Source organism: Oryzias latipes, chromosome 5, assembly GCF_002234675.1.
Source record: "Oryzias latipes chromosome 5, ASM223467v1".
NCBI lineage: Eukaryota > Metazoa > Chordata > Actinopteri > Beloniformes > Adrianichthyidae > Oryzias > Oryzias latipes.
Genome location: NC_019863.2, coordinates 31246967 through 31273331, shown reverse-complemented (window position 1 = coordinate 31273331; position 26365 = coordinate 31246967). Strand labels below are relative to the sequence as shown.

Sequence of the window (26365 nt, the reverse complement as noted above, 5' to 3'; positions counted from 1 at the left end):
AAACTCGTGTGGCCTTTTCAGCGCTTCGGAAGCTTTATCCCTGTGGGAAATTACATGAGCTGATGAAGAATAGGAGGCCCGGTCTATCGGCAGTTTCTGTGCATCCCCGTAAAAAACGACAGAAAAGCTGTGAATGAGTGAAAGTGGTAGAGGCCGCAACCCTGTCAACCTGTGAAGGTGGAGGATCTGCTGCATCCTGCAAAGATTTGAGAAAGTAGGACGCTTTGACCCACACATCTCTGAAAACCATCCATTTTCTGAACTTGCTGAATCTCTTTTGGTGTCACGAGGTTGCTGGAGCCTATCCCTACTACTGCTGGGTGAAGGTGGTCTATACCCTGAACAGGTTAACAGGTTGCCAGTCTGTTGCTGGGCCAGACATTCACCTTCACACTAGAGCACAGGTGTCAAGCTCCAGGCCTCGAGGGCCGGTGTCCTACATGCTTTCTAACCAACCTGCCATTGAAGCTCCTTATTGGCTAAACACACCTGATCCAGGTAATCAACAGCAGATGAGGCAGGATTTCTGAAAAACCAGCAGGAGGTCGGCCCTCGAGGCCTGGAGTTTGACCCCCCTGCACTAGAGGGATGATGTAGAATATTCAGTGAACCAATGAAGCATGTTTTTGGAAGGTGGGGGGAAACCAGCATTCCCGGAGAAAACCCACCCATGAACGGGGAGAACGTGCAAACTCCACACAGATGGGGGCAGGAGCGCTAACCACTACTCCAACCATCTGCACTTTCCTGAAAACCATTTCTTCAAAAGAAGAGGAGAAACATCCCAAAATTCAAGATCGTTACGCAACGTTCACACCAGCCTCTGTAAAGCACGTTCAAGCGATCGCTTCAAAATCAAATACGCCTCTTCCGACAGTAGGTGGAGAACATACACCTGCTGTAGAAACAAGAAGAAGAAGCCCCTCCTTGCTTGTCCAGTGTGAACACTATGGGCTAAATCAGGGGTGGGCAAACTTTGGCTCAGGGGCCCCTAAAACGATTTAATGTAGCCCGCCGGACTGGAATGAACGACATTGTCACGATCATCTTCTTATTTAAGTGCTCATTACTCTTTTTAGGGTACTTAGATTATTTAAATTGATTTATTTACACAATAGATTTGACTCTTTGTCATTCAGTTTTTTTTTTGTAACACAAGAAAAACCAAACTAAACCAAAACCGATCCGTTATGTTCTCTTCTTCTCTCTCTCCAGGTCCCTCGTAGACTCCCTGAAGTCTTGACAGGACACCCCCCCCCCCCACACACACACACACACACTTTGGTCCCCTTTATCAAATTAGTCACAGGTACGTCAGTCACATGACCTACTACTGACGTGTCCTTAATACACAAAAACAACAACATGTATCTTATGAATCACGTTTTTTACTTCAAAAACGAGCCGTCAGAATTGTACATAAATCCGGATATCTTCATCATACAAACAATTTATTTGATCAATCCAGACTTTTATAACCTTGTGGATTTTTACACCACACATCTATACAGAGCCAGTGAGAAATCTTTACCATTCAACATCCAAAAAAATATCTTACAAAATGAAGGAGGAACATCTAAGGGGAAAGAGGAACTTCAAGATCAAACTGATAAGAACCACAACGAAAAGTTTAACATTAAAAGCATCTTACAAATGAAAAAAACAGCAAACTAATGATACGTGATGGTATTGAAATAATATTTACTGAAGACTTCAGGATAAAAAGTGGCAACATTAGAGAATGTGTCATAATTCAACACAAACAAATGTTACAGTGATTTTCTTGAAAGAATCTTAAATATTCAACGTTAAGATGTTTTTAAATCAACGCACTTTTGTTATTTAACAATCACAGAAACTCACCTGAAAATCTTAAATCAATCCCATGTTGCTGAATAAATAGTAATATTTTCCAATTTGTGATGAAAAATGTTCCATAAAATTAACATTTAGAGATGTTTCATTCAGTACAGTTTGCTTTTAGGAAACCCCTCAGCCTCATCCACAGACTCTGACTCTTCCCTGCCATTAAAAACGACACTTTCCGATCAGCTAACGGCTCCGGTTGGAATTCTATTTTGTTCATTTCTGCCCCCCCCATAACGCCACGTGTCAAACGAACAGGGTGAAAGATCTCACACAGCGCCTATTTTTGAAACACGGCAGATGTGGCCATTGGCTGAGGCGCTTAATCCTGAAATCATGGGTCTGATACAAGCGAGGATTTAGCCTCCACCATGATACTAACATCTGTCCACGTCCCCTTTCAAGCTCCCGGGCTCAGGCCAGGCAGGAACGGAGGACTGTCGGCGGCGTCCCTTCACTAAAGCCAAGGAAAACGTCAAGAGAAGAGGTGAGTGTTGAAGGAATGGATGCGCTGGCGTCCCACGGCTTATGTAACACGCTTTGACACAGACGGGATCCTGGTCCGTGTGTGTGCCATCTGCCCACACGGACCAGTGATGCCATCATTTCCTGTGGATAAATGAAGATCGCTCTGCTGCTCGCGTCAGACCAACGGAGTCACGACGGTGACATTTGAGGTACTCTGGCTTACCTTTCCTCTGACCAGCTGCCGTTTGTGCTTTTGTGTATCTGAGTGTGTGACTCTGATCAACTCAAGTTAGAGTTTTGACTTCGATTGACGGGTCCCACAGTTGTCCGCTTTCTAAAATTTCTATTTCTGCACTGAAAGACGCTAAGTGGAGGACAATAACGTCTCAAAATGAAGGGGTCATCCCTGTGAGCTGACCTCAGCAGAGACCAAGAACAAGAGGACAGGATGTCTCTGGAATCAGAAAAACAAACGAGAATGATGCCAAACGTGATCATTTTTGACTGAGTGACGGAATGACATTTTAACGATGAGGGAGAAACAAAGCGATGAATACACAGGAACAAGAAGTTTTATCTTTTAATAAAATGTTTCTCCAAAAGCACAGACTCCCAGGCAAGACTCCAACAAAGAGGGTCTGCAGACATCATCGTCTCACCAGTTCAAGTCTCATTCTGATCATCCTGTGATCCATTTCCAAAGTCTTTATTTAATTCTGATTCTAATCCAAAAAAAACATACCTGTGTCGTTTTCTAGGACATAGTTTTATGGAGAGAAATTAGACTCAGTCAGATTTGTGCGTGCGTAATTCTTGATTTGTGCATAAATTAGGATTTGTGTATGTATATTCTTGCTTTGTGCGTGCGTAAATTAGGACTTGTGCATAAATTAGGATTTGTGTATGCATATTCTTGCTTTGTGCGTGCGTAAATTAGGACTTGTGCATAAATTAGGATTTGTGCGTGATTTGTTACTCACATAATACGTTTTGTGTATAAGTTAAAAAAAAAATAAAATGAAAAAAATACAAAATGCAATTTACGTTTGCACAAATTAATATTACAACAGCTTGAAACTACTTACACACACATCTTTAAAAAACACGCACGATTCCCTTGTTACGCACACACGAAGCCAAAGTTACGCACGGATCTACCGTGAAACTGTTTTCACGTCTCACGAATTCGTCCGTGAGTGCTGCGTTTAAATACCAGTGGAATGCTCGGTCATTAGACTTTTCCTATTGGCCTTCCCTTCTAAACGTATCCAGACAATGACTCAATCAATACATGAAGACAGTAGATGTTAGTGTTGAACATAGAGGCTACTTACTTCGGGGCGCTGACCACCGAGATGGGCCGCCATTCTTCCCGTGACTCTCTCAGTCTGACTGCCTTTGATTTTTCCGGAAGAAAAAAGACAGTGCCCCCTACTGGTCGTTCCTATTACACATTTTGTATCAATTCTGTGTCTCGGAGAATAATATACTTTTAATATATATATTAGCCTTTAAAAGTGAACGTCATATTCTCAGATAATAATTTTTATTTTCCTTTAAAGTTTTTTTAAGCCCTGCTACACCCACTGAAGGAAATACGTTTAGAAGGGAAGGCTGATAGGAAAATTAGTATGACCGAGCATTCCACTGGTATTTAAACGCAGCACTCACGGACGAATTTGTGAGACGTGAAAACAGTCTCACGGTAGATCCGTGCGTAACTTTGGCTTCGTGTGTGTGTAACAAGGGATTCGTGCGTGTTTTTCAAAGATGTGTGTGTGTAAGTAGTTTCAAATTGCATTTTGTATTTTTTTCATTTTATATTTTTTTAACTTATACACAAAACGTATTATGTGAGTAACAAATCACGCACAAATCCAAATTTATGCACAAATCCTAATTTACGCACGCTCAAAGCAAGAATATGCATACACAAATCCTAATTTACGCACAAATCAAGAATTACGCACGCACAAATCCGACTGAGTCTAATTTCTCTCCATATAGTTTCTGCAGAGCGGCAGCAATTCTGAGTTGTGGGCGGGACTGTTGATGTGAAGCAACCCCACCCCCCTTCCCCTTCCTTTGCTAGTGCTTGAAATAGGGGGCTTGGGACAACATCGCTAATAGGATCTTTTTAAATTGCATTTTTTTGTCTGCTCCTGATTCACAGTGATATGAATTTTTTTTTTAAATACTCAGAAATGCAATTTTGAGCAGGGCTTTCGCTATATACTGTATGTTCTCCATCATCGGAACACGCTTCAATAATCCACAATCGATTTTATAAATCTGGAACCAACGATATAAAAAAAAACAACATGAAAATAGTTTTAAAAATATGTTTTTAGCCGGAAGAAAATACGGTAAAAATTGAGTTTAAGGAATCAATACCACTAATAGTGAATGATTGGTTATTCATTTAGGTTAATTGTCCTCTTTTTTTTTTTGAAGGCCCAGAATAACAATATAAATAAACAAACCAATCCAAAAATATCTTCATATTGTAGAATAAATCACTTTCTTTGAATATTTTTGAATGCTTTCTCATTCAGTTTTAACCCTTAAAAGTTGAATTTTTATTTAATGCAGGCTGGAAATTCCAACAAAAACTAATCCTCACTGGTTGTGCGTCATGTTTGACCCAACTCAACCTTTTTGTGTTGTTAAACTTTTTGCTCCCTAGTCTGACAGAACCCGTGCAGAACCCATTTCCTTTGACCCAACAGGGCATTCTTCACATTTACAATCAAACCTGCTTCGTTTGCTTCAGTTAAATCACATTTATAGTCTAAAGTGCTGTGTTGTTTTTTGTAATAAATGTGCACAAATACACCAAAAACGTGCAGTCAACAGACATTACTGTTGACTTTTCTCACCTAAACAATGAAACAGACACAGCAAAAACATCAAAGCAAACAACAATTTGATCCATTTTTTAATGTTTAGTCGCAATTATAATGTCAAGAAGGCAGAATCATTTACTTTTATTTATTTTCTAATCAATCAATGAGTCAATATTTCAAAAAGATTTGATAAATCTCTGTGTTTTAATTTTCTTTTGCTTTTTTCAATAAGCTTAAAATAAACCAATCAGTCAATCAATCAATGCTCTTTTTCGTGCCATTGTGCCAGTTACAATGACAAATGCAGAACTCTGTCTGTCCTTCCATCTGTCCGTCTGAAAGAAACTCTACGTGTTTTTGTCTGAGCAAAAGTTGTGTTGAAATTAAAATCTGAAGACAATAGCCTGAAAAAAGCGTAATGATGGATCATGTTGTTGAAAGACCAAAGAATTACTTCACATATCATTCACACTTTAGTCATGGGTTGTTTTCGAACACCCAGCAGTTAAACAGAAATAGCCTGTAGCTTCTGTCAAATTGAATTCTTGGTAATGTTTCCAGCCAACGTGGCGCCAGCCGGCCGCTGGTGACCTCGGTGTGATGATTGTCTCCGGAAGGTCGTTTCAAAACCAGCAGTCCAAAAGTCTTTCTATCCCCCAAGAAACATGGCAACAAGAAAAACCATTTCATCAAGAGCTGACGTAAAGATGATTATTTATACTTTTATTTCCACTCCTTCAGAATTCTGTCATTTGCCTTTTCTTATGTTTTTAAAAAAGTTCTCTAAGACTTCTGCGGTTTGTCCAAAACTAGGTAAACAGGTACCAAAAAACCAAGCTGATAGAACTGCTCTACAATCCAATTCACAGTCAAAGTTAGAACCGATTCAAAGTTTGTTCTTCTAGTTTTTAGAGCCTTGTTTGGAAAAGCGCCTGCATGTGTTGTTGACCTTTTAACCCTTTAGTGTTCATTTCATCCTTTGAGATCTGAGAACCAAAAAGGCCTAGTTATTAAAACCAGAGAAGATGTCGCCTTGAGGGGTTCCCCTCGTCTTTGAGGCACTCTCCCTTTGTCACGATGACAGATCGACTCTGAACAGGTTTTTTCATTCAGAAAATCTTTCTCTCATGTCTATTTTGTCTTCGACTAAATCTTTGTTTTAGCTTCTGTGAATGAGATTTATTTTTTGTTTGTTTGTTTTACTGTTTCTGGTTGATTTTTGTTGCTCCCTTTTACTATTGTGGACCCTGGACCTTGTTTTAACTGGTGGTACAGAGATGAGTCCTTCCTCATAACCCCATCATTTCGGATCACTTTCTAATTACCTTCCAGTTTACATTAGAACATGCTTCTGCCCCAGTGAATAAAAAACAGCTCAAAAGAACCTTTTCTGACCGTTCTGTGTCTGAGCTTAAACTCACAGTTCAACCAATACTTAGTTGTCCTTCAGTCACACCAGTTTCAGCTGATGACAACAGCTGTCTTCATTTCAGTTAATCACCTTCAGTCTGTTTGAGCGTCTGGTTTTCAGCTCCGTTTGGTCACTCGTTTCTGGCTCCCGGGCTTTTGTCACGGTTGAGTTTATTGATGAAATGTTTGAAGTTTCTGTGGAAAGCCTGGTCTCCTGCATGTTCAGCTTTAGCTCCTGAAATGATGGAAGTGCATCCATAGATCCAGAGAAGTTCCTTTCAGAGTTGACCCAATAGCACGTCCTCCCGTCATGTCTGATTCCCACCCATACTGCGCTGCAGTCGAGCAGAGAGGTCCCTTGCTAAAGTCGAGGGTTTGAATTCTGGAGTTGTTCTTGTTTTTCAGGTTCAGGTGTGGGAAGGCCTCACATCCATTTGTGCATAATGTGAGAAAATGTTCTTGACTTTACAGTCTTTTGCATGTTTTTATTCTTGCTTTGTCATTTGAATGCAGGGGTCTTTATTAAAATGGGTTTTTCCTTCTCTCTGTATCTGCTGTCAGTCACAACAGGTTGGAAATGATCATTTAGAATTTTGAATTCTATGACTTCATGTTCTTCATGGTTCATGCTTATTACACAATCACCGGCATGAAGCCCTTTGAGACGACTGTTGTTGTAAAAATTGGGCTATAGAAATAAAAAATTGAATTGAAATAGAATAGAAAACAAGGCCGGCTTTAATTTTAGTCCAGCCCCCCTCTCTGGTAATTTCAAACACGTACATATTTATTTATGCAGCCTGATATGAATCCCTGCTGCAGCAGCAAAAACCGTGAACATCAGATGCACCAACAGCTTGAAGGGAGTGTCTTCAACCTCTTCTTACTGGAATTTACTTATTGTGACTGATTGGATTTAGATATGAGAAAAAAATGATTGAATTTAAGTTATAGATGGAGAAAAGGAAAATCTGTTACAGAAAATGTTTTTTTATTTGGAAAGTAAATAAAATACATTAGTGAAATGAGGGCAAATGCCTTAAATAAAGCTTTTTAAGGTGGCATAGCAGTATTTTTATCTGGTTTTTATCTAATTTTTATTCCTTTTTTTGTTGCATTTTCTTTGTTTTTAATTTTGTTTAATAATTTTTTATAATATTTTTGTCTCTGGAAAGCACTTAAGAAACAGTTTGTTTGGGAAATGTGCTCCATAAATAAAGTGGATTTGATGAAACCGTTTAGATTTATTATTGTGACGCCTTATTCTTTTCAGTTTGTAGTCAAACGAGGCTTTCTGTGTTCTCTTAGGCGACATTTTAATGCTGTAAAAAGGTTTGACCAACCTGAACATAGAAAAAAACACATTTCTGCCTTTGTCACAACAGTTACAGAGGAAGAACTGCGTCCCCTGTGACGGATCCCTCTGAGATCCCGTGGATCTCACTGGGCTCATTTTGCTGCTCACTGCAGATCCGTCGCTTCTCCGGCGTGCAGAGGAAAAACGCCATACCGGGTCAGACTTCTGCCTGGAGATGTGGCTGCTTTGCAGAGCGGCACATGTAGGACGAGCTGCAATCATTTTTCTTGTGTTTGTGGACTGGGATTAGATGAACACGCATAATCCAGGCTGGTGCGATGAGGTCACATGAACGTTTCATGAAAGCTGTGTGTCCGTTCCATCAAAGTGCTGCTTTCAGGGGATTTTTGTTGAACTCACACTCTCTGCCATCGAATTACAGACACATTTTCTTTTATTTGATGAAGGCGGAGTTTGGTCACAGGCTGTAGAAACTTTCTCCTCAATATATGATATGTTTGTGTCTCATTGCAGTAATGGATCCCTCACAGAGATCAAACAGATGGTTTTTTTTTAATCCAGAGGTTGGAGAAGTGAATTTGAGTGATGATTTTATCTAATCTTTGAGGATTTTTGTTCGGGTTGAAGATTGTAATACAGTCAGGGAATCATCCATTTATGTTCATCACCTGCTACTAAGAACGTTGTTCTTTTTTTGTAGTTTGACCTTTTGGCTAAAGTTGTGCTTTTTTTTTTTTCTTTCCATTTTTTCACCACAATCAGAGAAAATAAAAAAGCAGGTTTATTTTTGAAACCCTCTCGATACGATAGCTGTCCAATTTTAATTTTAATTTTAATTCACTTGGCAATATTTGACCAGCAAAAATTTGAACTTCATTTTTCCTCACAGGAACAATGACACGATTTAGTAAACATGGCTTTGCATGAACGTATCGCCATAGCAACGGCTCCAGAGGAGGCCCTGAACAATCAGAATAAATCAACTGTAAAAAAACTTTCTGCTCCTCCATTCCTGGCAGGAAACCTGTTCAAACCCCAGTGAAGCACTTCATGGAAGAAAACAAGTCGACTTTCAGTTTCAAACAAAGCAGAACAAAAAGATCAAGAGAAACACGTTTCTTTCATGGAAATCTACACCATTGATGATCATGACAAACACAACAAATAGGGACGATTATGCTAAATCCTTTTAAATGGCAGAATGGATTGATATTCGACAGATTTTTGATGCTGAAGACATAGATGACTGTGCTTTGACGCTGTTTGATTTCAGGATAAACTCTGCTTTTCAGAGCTGTTTAGTGATGACACTGCGTCGCTCAGGCAGGATGTGGCTGTTATTTCACCCACCTCCTCCACTCAGTCAAGAGGTGCCCTTTCCTAACCAGATCCTCCAGTCTCTTCGTGTCGGCTGACCATTCGGTTTTGTTTTTTAGCTTTTTTTACAACACAAGAGGATTTTTTTTTCATAGATGCCAAAAATAAAGAGAAGACAGTGACAATACTTGACAAGGTGTCCATCATCAGAAGTGAATGTGAGGCGGACTCTTCTTAATATATTTCTGTCAAACCAGGGTCCGGGCGAATACTTGACTCTGATTAGCTACAGGGCGTGGATTAAAAAGTGATTTACCTCAGTAATAACGCACACCTAAGAAAGTAGTTCCGGTCACATAGCTTGAATGTTCTGTATCACTGCGCTGGCAAATTTTATCTCCATATTCTGGACAAAAACAAGCGGTCAGAGGTGAACTTTCTCTCTGAACTGATGCTTTATTTAACCCAGACAGCACAGATATCGCTTTCTTTGCCGCTGCAGTCTAGCTCCGTGTCAACGCGTCGCATCATGTAACAAATAGTCTGTGATCTAAACCAAAAAAATAACAAGAATCAAGTAATAAAAACTGGTTGAATAGAGAGTGATAGTTTAAGTGATACAAAACATTTAAACTAGGTGACCGAAACTTCTTTTTTCACCGTGCGGTTATCAGGTTTTAATGCACACCCAGCAGCCAATCAGAATCGAGTTTTCACCCGGACCATGGTACAACAGGACTTAACGTACGCCGCAGAATCCTGAACCATCCAACGGTTCAGGCTTCTGCGGCGTGCGTTAACCTCGAAAGGGCATCATCCTGCTTGTACCATGTTCACTAAAAAAAAGAGATAAATGATCAATCAAATATTACTACGTTGATCTTATACGTATTTAGGCTCAAATAGTCTTTCACAGGAAAGGAGTTGCAAAGCGTTGTCATGGTAACGGCTACAGAGGCTACATCAACCTCTCTCTCACTGCTGCAGCCGGTGTTTCCAGCGGAGGTTTATCTGCTAAATGTCATATTATTATTATTATTTCTGTTAAATAATAATCAAATATTTATAAACCTCTTTCCAAGTGTCTGTTGCTGCGGTTACCAACTGGTGTTCAGGCCAGCACAACAATAAAAAACTTTCAGGCTAAGGGATGGGAACTTCTTTCATAGGTGTCATCATCACTTTTTAATGGACTCTCAGCAGCCAATCAGAAGCCAGTATTCACCTGGACCATGGTATAGACTTGTTTAATGGCAGAGTAATGATTTTATAAAGGCTCAGAAATGGCCTGAAAAGTTAACAGGTGTAATAAATGGCAGCTTTGCAAGCAAACCTCAGAAAGGTCATGTGACTCCTAGAGTCATTTGGTCATTTTACAGCAAAAATAGAACCTGCAGAAATATCTTTGTATGAAATCAAATTAGATAGACGTTGATATTTTCATTCAAACTGTGCAGAATGTGGCAGTGATTGCAGCAGGATGAATATCAGCACATCCGGCTTTAGCTGCAAATGATCAGTAAAGTCTGGTTTAGCTTCAGGTTCTTCAATGCACTTTAGCTTTTAATACATAAATACACAGCTGGATAAATAAAATAGCATTTAGGCCTTTATTGATGTAAACATTAAGCTGCAACAATACAGCTGAACCGTTTTGTTGTCTATTGATCTGAATAGCAGCTCCTTTGCCATTTCTGCTGAAGAAACTGTGTTTTTGAAGTGGCCTCGAGAAGCTAATTAAAACGTCAGAGTGAAAAGAAACTTTAAAAATCAACGTTTGCTTCTCAAATGTGTTATTTTGGTGAATCAACATCAGGCTGCTCTTTCAGACGTCCAGAACCTGGAAATCTGCCTGAACCATCTGCCTGCAGGAATTTCCCATTTTCCCAGGACAAAAACTCGCCGACATCCTGACAGATTTGATTACAGACGGTATTAGATTTCACCCAAAACCGTTTTACATCCAATATATATACTAGGATACTAGGAAAATTATATCTCAGTAAAATAGACACAAGCGAAGACTCTGACCACAATGTCTGTTGGGGTTCATCTCTACATGTCAGTTTAACATGGATGTGTCTGAGGTTTTTACTGCTAAATGATCTGTAATCTGAACCACTCTGACGTTTGTCTGACTGTCCCTCTGGGATTAATTCATCAATTTTTGTTCGCGCTGCAGCGTCTTCATTTCTTAATAATCAACACTGCTTTTGCAAAAAGCAGAACTCCGTGATCTACAGTGTGTTGCTCTGGTTTAAGTGACCGTTTAAAGGCAATTTTCTGCCGCATTTGGAATGACCCTGGCTTTTCAATGGCAGCATCTAATCGACGGCCGCAACTGCGAAAACCGCAGCCCAGTTCACTTTTATTATCCTCCCATGTTTCAGCGTTTCAGGAGAACAGATAAAGCTGCTCCCTTGCTGTAAAGAGATTGAAAACCCTGATGCTATTTTTTTATTTGTATTTTATTTTTGCAGGAAATGTGTTCTTTTCTTTTAATAATAACACAAAAGGCACTAATGGCTTCTTTTTGTTTGTTTCTGTTGCAGAAACACCATGGGGAAGGCGGGGAGTAAAGTTCTTCTGGAAGCGTCAGTGGATGGGGTTCAAACACAGGTGAGCAGCCACCGAACACGCTGCCCTCCTGTTCCCAGACGTGGCGATGTTTCCTCTCAGGAGCCCATCCAGCAGCAGGATGGTGAACATGCAGACTGTGCATGGCGGTGAAAACACACATTAAACCTCCGATGATAAGAAATGCGTGTGTGCCTGCTGGTAAAATGGGCCAGCTGCTGTGCACTCCCATCACGGATTACACAACCAAGACCCGCACAGCTTGCTTTCACACTTAATTTTTCTGCTTTTAATTTTCCAAACCCACTTCATCCTGTGCTGGGTGGAGATGGGGGTGGTGGGGTGGGTGGAGCCTCTCCCAGCTGTCACAAAGCAAGAGGATGGGTGCAGCCTGGACAAGTTTCGCCTGCAGCATGACCACAGAAAAATGGTCATGAACATTTTGGCTCTTTGGGTTCACTGACCTTGATATTTCGCCCAACCTTTTTTCACCTGCAGACATGCCGTATCCACCTGCAGGGGCAGTTGGGACTAAGGATTTCACTATTTGGTGTGGTTGTTTTTGTAGAAAACTACGGCAATAACATCCAATGGTGGGTGGGCTTTTAAGTAAGGTCCTATTTCTTTCCACCTCTTCTGATGAGCAACACCGGAGCACCACAGGGAACTGTACTATCGCCTTTTCTCTTCACACGCTACACTGCTGCTTTTAATTATGCGTCTGCAGCTTGTCATGTCCAGAAGTATTCGGACGACACTGCTATTGTGGCGTGTGTAAAGGGAGGGGATGAGAATGAGTACAGGGAGCTCATCACCAGATTCACCTCCTGGACCAGGGACAATGGTCTTGTGCTGAACACATCAAAGACCAAGGAGATGATCATTGACTTTAGTAGAAGGTCCTCCCACCAGCCAGTGATCATCGATGGTGGGGGAATCGAAGTGGTTGACTCCTACAAGGACTTGGGTGTGCACCTTGACCACAAACTGGACTGGTCGGAGCAGGCTCATGCTCTGTATAAGAAAGGGCAGAGTAGACTGTTCTTCCTGAGAAAGCTGAGGTCCTTTGATGTGTGTACTGACATGTTGCTCCTCTTTTATCAGTCGGTTGTGGCGAGTGCTGTCTTCTATGGGGTTGTATGCTGGGGTGGCAGGATGACCACAAGGGATTGCACTCGATTGGACAAACTGATTAAGAGGTGTGCATCTGTGATCGGGAGGAGGGTGGACTCTCTGGGATCTGTGCTGCAGAAGAGGATGAGAGCCTTGACTCAGAGCATCCTGGACAATCCCAGACATCCTTTGCACAACACGATGTCTGGTCAGAGGAGCACACGGAGTAATAGACTCTTTTCACTGCGCTGCAGGACAGAGCGCTTTAAGAACTCATTTGTCCCTACAGCTAACAGGCTGTTTAATGAACCTGCCTGGTATGAACTGACATTATTTTGTGAACTGTCTTTTTACTGTTGTTTGTTGTGTGTTTTGCTACCGGACACCTGAATTTCTCCTTTGGGAGATTAATAAAGTTTCGACCGACCGACCGACCGACCGAACATTTAAATATTTAAATGTCTTTATTGCAAAAGTGTTACTGACATTCAACTAACAAAAACCTAAAAACAGACTAAAATAAGAAAAACCTTGTGAAGCCACTAAAATCAAAGGAAAGTAAAAACATTAAGTCCCACAATGCACCTCTTCCATCGCTTCCCTAACAGTGAGTGGAGTCATTTGCGCTCACGAACACCAGACGGATCTCCTCCACCTCCCTCCTGTGTTAGGATTTTATAACCAGGAAGCACTAAATGACGTCCTTCCATCAGCTGGTTACCTGCTCGTGTCAGTGCTGACCAGCTGTACTTCTAGCAGAAGCATTGGCCACTGACCAGTCAAACTCACCAGATCTGCTCTCATTTTCACTCTGCTCAATCAGGAATAAAAACATGTATATAGGTCCGCTTGGAGAAAAACTTGTCGCTAGTGTTTTGACACAGATGCGTATTTCATGCAGCCTAAAAGGGATCGATGGCGGTTTTACAGATTCCAAACCTGTTTTACAGCCTGTCTAAGAGGATGACATCATTTAACCATATTATTATGATTATGCTAAAAAGTCACTTTCTACCTCATAGTTTCTGCAGAGCAGCAGGAGTTCATCAGAAATTCACCCCTGAGTTGGGGGCGGGACTGTTGGCACAGAGCAACCCCGCCCCTCTTCCTGTCACACATGACTGAGATCTGCTTACATGCTCTCCTGCTATTTGCAAATACAATCTTTTTCAAACTGATTTTGTTTTATCTACTCCTGCTTCACAGCAATTTGTATAAAGAAATACTCAGAAATGCAATTTTGAGTTTCTGAATTCATGAGAAAAATGCCACAAGAACGAGTTAAAAAAACAAAAAACACAGCTTTTGGGTCTTGCAAATTTTTTTAAATATCTGGATTTAAAGTTTGTGCTCAGCAAACTGTGCAGTCTTGTTGACCTGAAACCGGACACCCAAATGACTGCACTTCTCAGATTATGCTCCAGCCAGCAGACCCAAGCTGACACTTCACGTCGACTTGTCTTGGCCTCTGCCGACGCCGTCTTACCGACCTGCTGAGACTTGTTGCTGGGTGAAGGTTGACTCGAGTGAATTGATTCACAGGGATTAGGGATTAAGATTTCCCCTGCCGCTTTGGTGGAGTTAATCTGGGGGATTATGATGTCAACAGCCTGTGGCTGCCAGAGAGGAAATTGAATTGTGAGGAATGCGAGTGCGGATGACCACGGATTACAGCGTAGTCGGTGAGAAACCGGAGATTCCAGTCCATGTCTGTGCCTTTTCTCCCGCTCATTAAAGCCTCCACAGAAAACCAAAAAGCCCTTTCTGCCTTTGGGAAGTTGGAATTGTTTACCTCTCAAAGGCGACGGAATATTTTTGATTTCTGTTTACGGTAATCCTGCTGTGGTCTGGACTTGGAAGCGTCAGGTGATGAGTGCTGTGTAATGCCACGGAGACGTGGTGACGGGGGTCTCCCACTGCTTTCCTAAAGACACAATGGAGGAGAACATCTAGGTCTAGGTTGGAAAAAAAACCTGCTTGATAGAGAATTTAACATAGATTTGCTTGACCACAAGTTCTTTTGTGTTTTGTTGAAGCCAAATCCAGCCCTGGTCGCTCCTGCCCCCCCGGCTGCTGCCCTCCCCTTTGAAGAAGTCTCCAAAAGCAAAACCATGAAGGTGAAATGGAGCCAGGTGGGTCTGGTGTTCTTCCTCGTGGTGTCCCTGGTGATGACCGGCTGCTTCCTCTGGCAATACCAGCTGCCAAAGGTTTTGCCCGGTAAGACTGACCCCGATGGCCGCCTCAAACTCAACATCTACAACCGAAAAGAAAACCGAAATCTCGTATTTCTTTGACTAATAGTTGTAATATGAATGGCTCGTCATCATTTGTGTTGACTTGATTCAAATTTCTCCATCAAGTAACACAGCAGACCAGCTAAAGAAGCTAAAGCCGAAGCTAAATCTAACCCAGTTATAAGTGACTCTAAGGACCTAATGGATCTGAAGAGTCCAGATATTTCCTAATTTAAAAAAGGACCAATTTATAAATAAAACAAATACCTTAAACTGCACATTTTGCAAACAGCTACATTTAAAATCTGAGTTTAACAGAAATTTTTATTTTTAGTTTGGATTTTTTTGTGTGTGTGTTTAATGGCTATGAGCTGTTAGCCAATAGCTGCTGCTTGTTGTTGTATGCAGTTTGCAGTTCATTTGTTTTTAATGGTCCTGAATTTTTTAAACATGTAAAGCCAATTGATCATGCAGTTAAAACAACAGATACTTAAAAACAGACATAAGAAATAATAAAATAAAAAAATAAATGTATTTAAAATCAACATTAATCTTGTGAATTTGTCATTTACAATTGTTAAAACTGATTAATTGTGATGAATATTTAAATTCAAACATACATAAAGGTCATAACACTCAGATTTTTATCCTCAGATCTTGATTATTATCCACATCATGACTTTGAAAGTTCTATATTTTGCATGATTCTTATATTATTAAGTAAACATTTTTATTGACATTAAAGTAAAATTTCCTTTTGAATGAAATATCTACCCGCTGTTTTCCATTAAACTGCTGATTGGTTGAATGCTCAATCATTCAACCATTGTTTTCCTGTTTCTCTTTCTTTATTCTAGTATCTTCTGCCATTTTTTTACTTCTACAATTTTTCAGCTGTTTTCACAATTTAACTATTAAAATGCGCTTTCAGCTTTTTCCAGCTGTGACTTTTGGTCTTTCAAAACCTCAAGCTTTTCAAAATTTCCAGGATTTTTGCCTCCATTGAAATAAATGGGGAATCCTTGGTGCAGAAGCTCGCTGGTTCGATACCCGGCGCTGGCATTTTTCACAAACATATATTTTTTGTTATTTTGCTGTTTTCACATTTATTAGTGGTCAACTTTGATGATTTCTTTCTTTCTTTCTTTTTGGCAATTACTACCCTTTAAGTTTCTATTTCATTCAGCAATATAGCATTCAACCCTGCATTTTCTTCTAGAAAAGCAGATTCTTCTAGTTTCCTTAATTATTTTATGCTGTTACATTTTTCCTGCAGCTTCTTTCCTGAAACTACAGCCATAAATATTCACACCTAAGGGGCAAATAACTACTAAAACAATGTTTTTTGACTGTGGGAGAAGAAAGTTCATTAATGCACACTTGCAAAAACCACTGTTGGTTTTCAATTCAATTTTATTTATATAGCCCAACATTACAACAACAGTCGTCTCAATAAGCTTTATACCAGTGATTGTACAATATACATAAACATTTTAAACTTCCTTTTGTCATTTTTTCCCATCAGCAACTTTCCCTATAAATTATTTTGCCAGAAAATGCATCATAGTTTTCCAAATATCAAGTGGGATTTAGACAGCTCATTCTAAAGTTTATCCATTTGCATTTCCTTTTTTTCATCTCCATTCATGTTTCAGACGAGGATATGGGGAGAAATGCCAACTCAGAAACGATGTGTCCTCGCTTCCCAGAGCCGCTCCCTCTGGAGCATCCCATCCCGAGCCTCAAAGAAGCTCTGGAAAAGGTGAGAGCTGTTCAGTCTCACAGAAACATCAGAAATCCTTCTCAATAAATGTCGTTTAGTTTACAGAGGATTAACAGGGTTAAAAGGGAGGGGGAGAAAGACTGGCACTATAATTTATGCTTTTAAAAAGAAGCACTTTAGCATGGGTGGGCATGTAAAGCAAAGTGTGCGCAGATTAATGGTAAAAGCACTGTTTTTAAAAATGGAATAGACTAAGATAATCCTAAAATTCTCTTCATTTAAGAATAATTAAAAAGAAACTCCAAAAAATTTTGTTAAGTTCCCTGTAGAATAAGACTTCAAATACATTTTATATTGAAAAAAACGACCAAATTCAATGTCCTTCCTTTCATGCTGCACTCTCCACTTCCAGGTTGATATTTTGCTTCGAAAAACCATGAACCCCGTCAGCCTCCCGGCTCTGTCTGCCATCGTCATCCTGAACGACACAGTGTTGTGGACCGGGAACTTTGGAAAGAGGAATGCCAGCGACCCTTTATCAGGACCCCCAAATGAGTACACAATCTACAGGTGAGTAGATCTACATGGATCTATGCTGGTTTCATGTCAACGGAGTGCTGAGGACAACGGCCTCTCCGCTCAGCGCTGCATTTTGCAGTGTGGGTGGCATCCACCCTCACCTGGGACATTAGCAATCCTGACAGTTCTGCAGTAGACTGATGCATGCAGTCTAATGTTTAAGCAAAAACACAATAGATAGGACTGAGAGAGAGAAAAAAACGCATGACAGCGAGTTTTTGGGTTGTCCACGTCCGTGGAAGGTCATGGAGAGGAGCAGCAACATCAACAGTCAAGAACCTGAACTAACAAATTAAAAGTAAAACACCGATTAACAATTGCCTATTGGCTTTGACAAGAACAAGTAAGCAAACGGATTTATCCTGTTGGGGTTTTACCATTGACTGGATAAGAGAGAACTGGACTGAGTGGGTGTGATGAACTTCCAGCTCCAGCGAAAAATGAAACCCATTCAGCCGCCATTTTGAAGTGTGGCGCAGTGGTTAGCGCTCTTGCCTCACAGCAACAAGGCCCCCGGTTCAAGTCCCGGCTGAGGGACCTGAAACAAAACAACTATGGGGGACCTTTCTGTGTGGAGTTTGCATGTTCTCCCCGTGTATGCGTGGGTTCTCTCCGGGATCTCCAGCTTCCTCTCACCGTCCAAAAACATGCTTCATTGGTTAATTGGTCACTCCAAATTGTCCATAGGTGTGCATGTGAGTGTGGATGGGTGTGATTGTGGCCCTGCGACAGACTGGCGACCTGTCCAGGGTGTCCCCTGCCTTCGCCCATAAGTGGCCGGGATAGGCTCCAGCAGCCCCGTGACCCCGAAAGGGACAAACGGAAGAAAATGAATGAATGAATAAATGAATGAAATAGACATCGCCATGTTGCAACCAGATGACAGTGATTAGTTCGAGTGGTCTGAACTACTGTCACCAATCAGGAGTAAGCTTGTTCAAAGTCCACACCCCTTCCACTGAAGGCAGTTTAGGAGAATGATGGATGTGGGGGCCAGCAGGCTCCACCTACCAGACCAGATGCCTCCATTAGGCATCTGAATAACTTGAACAACAGAAATAAAATCATGGCGTAAAAAAGAGGATTATCAAAAACACGTTAAAAAAAAAGGTGTCAGAGCAAGAATGGTTCATCTTCCAACGGAATGACTGTAGAAGTCTTTATAGAAGTCTTTGGAACTTCCTGTTTGAAACGCCAGTGGGAAGGGGGTGCTCAGTCCAGTTCTTTTGTACAGTCAATGGGTTTTACTCTGATCAATAACTGAAAGAACATCCGTCCGTCATCATTGTCAGTTAATGTGACACGTGACCCTGTGTTTTTAAAATCTAAAGATGTCATTTCAAAAAGCATGCAGGTGCACACACAAACAGCAAACACTGAACTACAGTTTATTGAAATATTTTTTGCTCTAAGGCAGTCGCCACCCATTGAACTGGATCATTTCCATGACTCAGCAGATCAGATAATTGACTTGGATTAAAAGAGTCTAAATCCCCTGCATGTGCAGTAAAAGGTTGCTCTATAGGAGCAGGCAGGTCTTTGAAACGCTGAACAATTAAGGTCATTGGGGACGTTGAAAGAGCACGGTTTCTGATTTGTTTGATGGATTTTTCATTCTTCCACCTTCTGCCATGGAAAAGAGGGACCTTTTCTTTCTGAGCTGCTCTCCGTTGACCTCTTCTTCACCATAAGTGTGAACCCTCCATGCTCCCTGGAGCGCCTCTGGGGAACGTTTCAGCAGCCGCTGCAATCAATACACATTAAGTTAATGGTGAGCTCTTCACATCTGGCTTTCACGCAGCGCAGCGTGCGCATTCAAAGCGTCTGTCCTGCAACAGCTTGGCTCGTACCACCCCTTCTGCAGAACCTCCGTCAGCTTTACTCAAATATTTACAGGGTTATGCATTCATGCTGACTTTGTTGCTGTATAGAGAGCATCTGCATTAACCCTTGTTCTATCCTAGGCACTTTAACATTAGGAGTTGGGTCATCTAGACCCACTAGACAGTGCTCTGAACCTTTTTTCTTCAATGATTTGTGATCTTTACTGGTGTCCATGGATTACATGAAATCTTTACACCTTTATCCACCTTTGTCATGGTAGGAAGAACACGTCAAAGTAAGTGTGGGGGGGTCATCTAATAGCACAAGGGTTAAAGACCCACACAGAGGAAAATTGTGTTTTTGGTGATTTTTATCTTGTTCTTGTGGCATTTAACTGATGATGAAGGACACGTAGAAAGAAAATTAAGCTCAAAATAGCATTTCTGTGTATTTCTTTATTTTAGTCGTTGTGAATCAGGAGCAGGTGAAACAACGCCGCTGGAAATGTTACTACGGCAAGCTGCGAGCTCCCTGCTCAGCTCCATTCTGATGCATCCAGTTGAAAACAAATAGATCCACATATGCCTTCATTTTCCTGGCATCTGGCTCAAAACTCTGCGGCTGGATTGCTCTAATATTTCTTGCCATTTTTGTGGCACTGCTCATGTTAGGGGGCTGTAAGTTAGCGGGAGCGTGCGCCAACATATGGATGATTGGAAGGGGGTGGGGCTTTCTCTGCACCAACAGTCCCTCCCACAACTCAAAGGCAAATATGTCAGGAGACACATTTTTTAGATTTAAGGCCCGTACACACCGGGACGAATATTCGCCAGGCGTTATTCGCCAGCGTTTTTCGCCACGTTTTTTGTGTTCACACCCAGGCGATTTTCGCTGACGATGAGCCGAGCGAACATGCAATTTCATTCCCGGACATTAGATGGCGCTTAATGTAAAACAGAAATACTCCTGTACACAAGGTGGCGCTGCGCAACTTTACGCTTCTTAAAGTCGCTTTTCACTCAGAAGAAGAGAGCAAGTATTTACACGCTTGTCAGAATCAAACAAAGAAAACATGAATATTTCAAGCACCAGTAGCTCCAACTGGTGCTTGGTTCGGGGATATTTTAGAATGTCCGTCATTATTGCTTCGCGGCTGTGTAGACGTTACTTGGCGTCTATCTTCTTCGCTGGTATGTGTGCTCAGCAAGGCAGTTTTGTGTTTGAGCGCCCCCAAGTTGTGTTTTACTGTAACTTCAGAAGCTCCAGACACGTGAGCAAAAGCGCCATTCTCATTGGTCGAGTAGATTTCGACGCAAAAAAAAACGAACCCGTGGCGTTTTTTTTTTTTGACGCTTTAACGTGTGGCGTTTTTTCGCGTCGGTGTGCACACTCTCATTGGTGCCCTTTGTTTAGTCACGAGGCGTTAAACGTCGGCGAAAATCGCCGGCGAAATTCGTCCCGGTGTGAACAGGCCTTTAAGCTAAAAACTGAATAATTAAAAAAAAAAAACCTTGAGAAATGATCAAAAGATGATCGGAGAGGAACTTTAACAGGTTGAACTGATACACCCACAAGTGTCTATTGATCTACTCTTATTTTGGGGACTTTTCCCCACACTAAAGTGTCATTTTGTCCAACTTTGGGACGAGAATATTTGCTTAATAATTGATCTAAGAAGTTAAACCTTCCTCTATCCTTTAGAAGCAGGTAAATGATAAATGGAACCTGAAATAAAACGTCATTTTTCTTTTTCAGGAAAGGCCTAACATCAATACAAAGCTTCATGAGTGTTTTTTTGTTTTGACTGAAAGACCTGAAGGAGTTGGTTTGGGGGAAGGATTGTTTAAAATCGATGGAGCCAAAGCTGAGATTGACAGACTGTGAACCTCTAAAGGGGGAACTTTCCTTTTTACTGGGGCAGCCTCACCTGAATCAATTCTTCAAACTTTACGGCTCAGATTTGTCAAGATTTAAAAAGGACTTGAAGTTTCTGACTAAAAAGGCCAGAATCGTCTTCACCGAGCTTCAAAACTGGATCGTCCTCCCACATTTGTCTGAAAAACTTTAACAGTCGGCTGGGAAAATATGTGATTTAGAGGTGGACCTTAAAGAATTGTTGAAAACCTACAAGCAGCTTCCGTTGGTCTGGTTGAGTTGAAGCTGCCACGGACACAGCAGAGCATTTCCATTTAAAACGCCTTTCCACGCCTAACCTTATCTTCGGCTGGCAGTCCAGGTTCATGTAGGGACTAATGGAATTCTTTTTGTTCAAAGACACATTTATAAGTTATTTTAGTTTATGTAAAAGATCCACCCCCAATGAAAATAGAGTTTGATGGTGTTTATAGCATGTTCTGATGATGGAGAACATAAATTAAGAACGTTAATCTTCAAATTGCATTTCTGAGTAGTCTTTTTTTCAAATTGTCTTGTTTGTATGCAATTGTATTCTAACAATTATCAATGAGTCTTGTAAATATTTTTGAGGCTGTGTTTCACAGCCACCACGAACATTTCGTGCATGAAATTCTGGTCTGTTTGGTGTGATATTCGGGATTCATCAGCGTTTCTTGGGTTTGTCATTCATCAATTCCTGCAGATGTCAGTCGACGGTTGAGGCCGTCTGGTCTTTACGTGAATTTGTTTTTGAGTCGTTCAAAATTTTTGGTCGGTTTAGAATTACGTAGCTTATACACAATTAATCTGTAAATCTTACGCAGTTATGCTTGATATTTGCAAGATGCAAACGCAGGTTTGTGGCTTTTATGTCGCATATACGGCGCACATATCACGTCCAAGTTATGTAATTGAAGCACAAATTACTGATGAATTGCATACAAACATCGCAAACTTTCTAAGTTGCAAAATATTAAATATTTGCTTTCAATTTTTATTTTTTTGCTTTCAAAATTTAGGTTTTGCTTTAAACATTTTTATTTTTGCTTTCAGATTATTCTTATTTTTTGGGGTTTCAAAAACTATTTTTGCGTTTGCAACACAAACGTTTTCCCATGCGTCATGTCCCATCTCACTTTTTTCCTGTCTTTGGTTTTGCTCTCATATGTTTCAGTTTGGCGTGACAAAGCTGCCATCAAGCAAATAAAAAAGATAGGGGAAAGCAAAAAACAACATTTGAAAGCAAAGAAACAGTATTTTAAAGCCCATTGTTAATATTTTCATTTGCATCTTAGAAAGTTTTGTGTGCAGCGTGGAGTATCACTCCATCCTTCTGTGGTTTTAACGTGGTTCATTCGTGATCCATCTGTGAAAACTTCACATAAAGACCATAATTTTTATTCACTTTCTCCACATATATTTACTTATGACCAATTTTCATCCCTGCATTATAAGCAAAAGGGACATAGTGGCCTTGTGACACAGCCTTTACTTGAAACATGTTCTTGCCAATGTTTGCTGAAATGATTTCAAATGTTTCCTGAGGATAATCAACAAGAATTCTGTTAGTCACTTGATAAACAATCTACACTTGATCTCAACCAGATATATATGTGCAGACATGCCTATTTATGGTTATGAGTAATTACACTTTCAGGAAGATGGCATCATCTGTCATCTTTATTTAGTTTCTAATCAGTGAATGATGTCTAAAACAGGTTTGATATGTAATATTTTATCGTCCCTATTTTCAATGCCTGAAACAAACTAATAAATCAAATCAAATCATGTTCTCTCCTTGGTCTTTCAGGATCGCCAGCTTGTCCAAGATTTTCCCAACGCTGATGTTGTACAGACTGTGGGAGGATGGGAAAATCGGCTCCTTGGACGATCCTTTAGAAAAATATGTGGAGAACTTTACCATAAAAAACCCGCTGGGGAAGACACGAGACTCTGAGCTGAAGTACGTGACGGATGGTCTGATATTCCTGGACAGCGGGGAGGTTCCCATCCGCTCATCTTCAGTCACGCTGCGCAGGATGGCCAGCCAGCTCTCAGGTACGGAGAAGCAGCAGAGAAAACGACCGTCAAAATCCTCAGAACTTTTGTTTACTGCTTTGCTAAAGGGTAAAGTACTGACATGGAACTCTAATCCATCAAAGACGGCCCTGTACAGTATTTCACCCAGCTCTGCCCGTCAGCTGTGTGATCTGTGTACAAAAAAGGAAAAAATACAATGAATTGAAAATTGAAACCAAAACCCAAGATGTTTTGAAATGATTATGGGATGACCACATGTGGCCTATTTTGAGGCAAAGTGTGAATTTTGCTGACTCTTTACGTTTTTGCAAAATACTGGAAAAGAAAACTTTAGCTTGAGCTATCTTCACAAAATTTCCCATACAAGCAACCACGTTGAGTCTTCAACAGGGCTGCTCATTCCTGGTCCTGGAGATCCACCACCCTGCCTGTTTTCCAGCTCTCCCTGCACTCCTTGCTGCTGATTACCTGGACCAGGTGTGTTCATTCAGTCAAACTGTGGAGACATCTGACTGAACTAATCAGCAGATAGCAGGACTTGGAGATCTGGAAAAATGTCCGGGTGGTAGATCTTGAGGACCAGGAATGAGCAGTCCTGGTCTACAACCACCACCGAAGTCAGCTGACCTTTGACCTCGAAAGAAGGCCACCTTCTTGAATTTTCCAATAAAAACAACTCCCGTACCAGCCACTGGTTTAAACTCCCTAAAGGGATTTCGCCACCTAACTCCTTAAGCATCATTAGGAAGCTGCTTGTAGAAGTTCTAGATTTTGAACGTCATTGGCGTGGCGAGCTTGCAAAAGGGACGTTTCTTTGTTGCTCGCATTTTTTACAGGAAAATTTATGACATGAACCCCTGGTTCAAGCTGAGCAAAATGATGTGACATAGGATATGAACAGTTTACTTTGGCCAATTTTTCAAAAAACTACATGGACCCGTCCGTCACCCCCCAGGCGACCGAAAAATAAATCGGTTGCTATGGAGATGAATTCAGTATAAAAACCGCCATGAGTCATGCATAAACACCTTTTTATCTGTGGTTCTGTTGAGTGACAGGACTGGGTGTGATGGCAGCGCCAACAGAAGTCTGCATTTGTCACATTAAAGTGACGGGCTGTAAAATGAATCTGTGATAAAAGACCTGAGAATTGAAAAGAACCAGGACACAGATCAGATCCGTACAAAGACGTGGGGTTTTTATAAATCTAATTCACAGATAGAATTTTGTCATTTCACACTGTGTATTACAGGTTTACCCAGAAGGCTCCGGGGCACCAATCTGCTGTGGAAAGGAAAAACACAATCTGCAATAAACCTGCTGCAGGATGACGTCCTGGTTGCAGATCCAGGAACAAAGTAAGACGCGTTTCAACATTGAGAATTTTCTTTACTTTCTCACATTTCTGGCATTCTGGTAAGCCACCCTGACATGTCATCCTCATGTTTATTAGTTGCATTATTTGACATTCACGTGCAGATCTGTAGGAATGAATAACACGCCTTCTGCCCATGTGCTCCTTTTTTGGTGCAGAACTTTCTCATACAATCTGCCTCTAACTGCTGAGTAAAGCTCACAACTTTGTTTTTCAAATCCCATCTTGCCGATTTACTCCTTGATTTTGCAAACGTCCTCCATCTCTTTTCAGGTGTCACTACAGCAACCTCGCTTTCTCTCTGATGGCTCACGTTCTGGCAGAGCGGGTGGCTGGAGTTGACTACCAACGATGGGTCACAGACAACATCTTGGACCGGCTCGGTATGGAGGACACTGGCTTTGACCTGACCCCTGGGTTACAGGCCCAGGTAGCCGTCGGGGTGTATTCTAACGGAAAGCCTGCTCCGATCTATGACCTGGGCTGGTACCGGCCCTCCGGTCAGATGTTCTCCACGGCCGCCGACATGGCCAAACTTGCCATGGTGCTTCTGGGAGCTTATCACCGTAAAGTGTTGGAGCCAGACTCACTGAAGATCATGCTAACCCCGCTCTTCAGGTGCGAGAAGGACTACTTTGCAAATCGGACTGGGACACCGTGGGAGGTGAATGAGCTGATGGGCTACGAGCTGGTGCGAAAAGATGGAGATCTAGACGGCTACTCTGCCACGTTTTCTCTGATCCCCAGACTGAAGCTTGGCCTGGTGGTCCTCATGTCCGGCACCAGGTCGCAGAAGAAGGATTTGGTCACGAAGGCGTACGGATATATCATTCCAGCTCTGGAGAAGGCCTTCAGGGAAGCCAAGAAGGTTCTCTCTGCCCCTCCGAGCCCAGATCCATACATTGGCTTTTATACATACAGCAACATCACTTTCTATGAAATCAAAGCGGGAGCAGACGGAGTTTTGATCATGCAGCAGTTTGGCCCACAGATCGAAGAGCTGATCCCAGAGAGGTACAGGACCATAAAGCTCAACTATCTGGTGGAGCGAGTGTTCAGAGTTGTATTCGAGAAGGAATACCCGTGTGTTCTGCAAGTGGGAGCAGCCTCCGTGTCTCTGGAAGCACAAGACGGTCAATTATTCAACTTCTATGTGTTCAATAAGCAGGGTTTGTCTCCTGGCTTTGACGCACCTGGACTGAACACGTACAACGTGGTCAGAATAGCCCGCAGGCCATCCTTTTCCAGCTGAGACGCCTAAGGACAGACGGGGGACGCCGTATGGAGAAAGGCCAATGCTGAAAGTAGAGTGTTAGGGTGAACTTCTGAGAACTGCAGCTCCACAAAGTTTGAGCAGACAGAAGATGAGTTTGTTTCTGTGTACATAGATCTTCTCCTCACAATCGTCCAGGATAGACGTTCACTCCGTGGCGATCTGACTGATTGCGCTCTTCCTGCCTTTGTCTAAACTGAGTTCGCCCTGTGCGGATTCAGAGGTTAATTCTTCTGCTGCCGCTGCGGTCACAATCTGTTAGCCGTCAGGAGCAGAATCGATAAGTGAACTCAACATTATTCAGCCGTGTCGCTGTTCTCAAAACGAGGCTCACTAAAAAGATGCAGAAGATGGAAGAATGTGCTGTAAAGCAGTGTTCCCCAACCCCCAGGGAGTTGGTACCGGGCCACACAAAAGAAGGAGAAACATGACCCACAATTTTCTGTTTTATTTATAATCTGATTCTGAAGAGGTTTTACAGCGGGGAAAATAAGTATTGAACACGT

General features: G+C 41.5%; 1 protein-coding gene across 4 annotated transcripts; it reads left to right on the top strand.

Moving 5' to 3' along the window:
• The first annotated feature begins 1463 nt into the window (after positions 1–1463).
• lactbl1 (lactamase beta like 1) lies at positions 1464–26365 on the top strand. 4 transcript variants are annotated; one of them, XM_011475665.3, is made up of 8 exons: positions 1464–2353; positions 11778–11844; positions 14952–15132; positions 16805–16911; positions 17285–17442; positions 22982–23229; positions 24464–24569; positions 24860–26365. In XM_011475665.3, exons 2-8 carry the CDS (start codon positions 11785–11787, stop codon positions 25836–25838), a joined length of 1839 nt encoding a protein of 612 aa, XP_011473967.1. In that variant the 5' UTR covers positions 1464–2353; positions 11778–11784; the 3' UTR covers positions 25839–26365. The 4 variants fall into 4 exon arrangements, with proteins under 4 accessions (XP_011473967.1, XP_020559266.1, XP_020559268.1 ...); XM_020703607.2 differs by lacking the exon at positions 1464–2353 and adding an exon at positions 2469–2543; XM_020703609.2 differs by lacking the exons at positions 1464–2353; positions 11778–11844 and adding an exon at positions 14393–14597.

Excerpts from the sequence above, each read along its gene's own strand:
- lactbl1 (XM_011475665.3), top strand. The coding sequence starts at position 11,785 with ATGGGGAAGGCGGGGAGTAAAGTTCTTCTGGAAGCGTCAGTGGATGGG. Across the intron at positions 15,133-16,804 it reads GCTGCCAAAGGTTTTGCCCG|ACGAGGATATGGGGAGAAAT; the intron begins GTAAGACTGACC and ends TTCATGTTTCAG. Across the intron at positions 16,912-17,284 it reads TCAAAGAAGCTCTGGAAAAG|GTTGATATTTTGCTTCGAAA; the intron begins GTGAGAGCTGTT and ends CTCCACTTCCAG.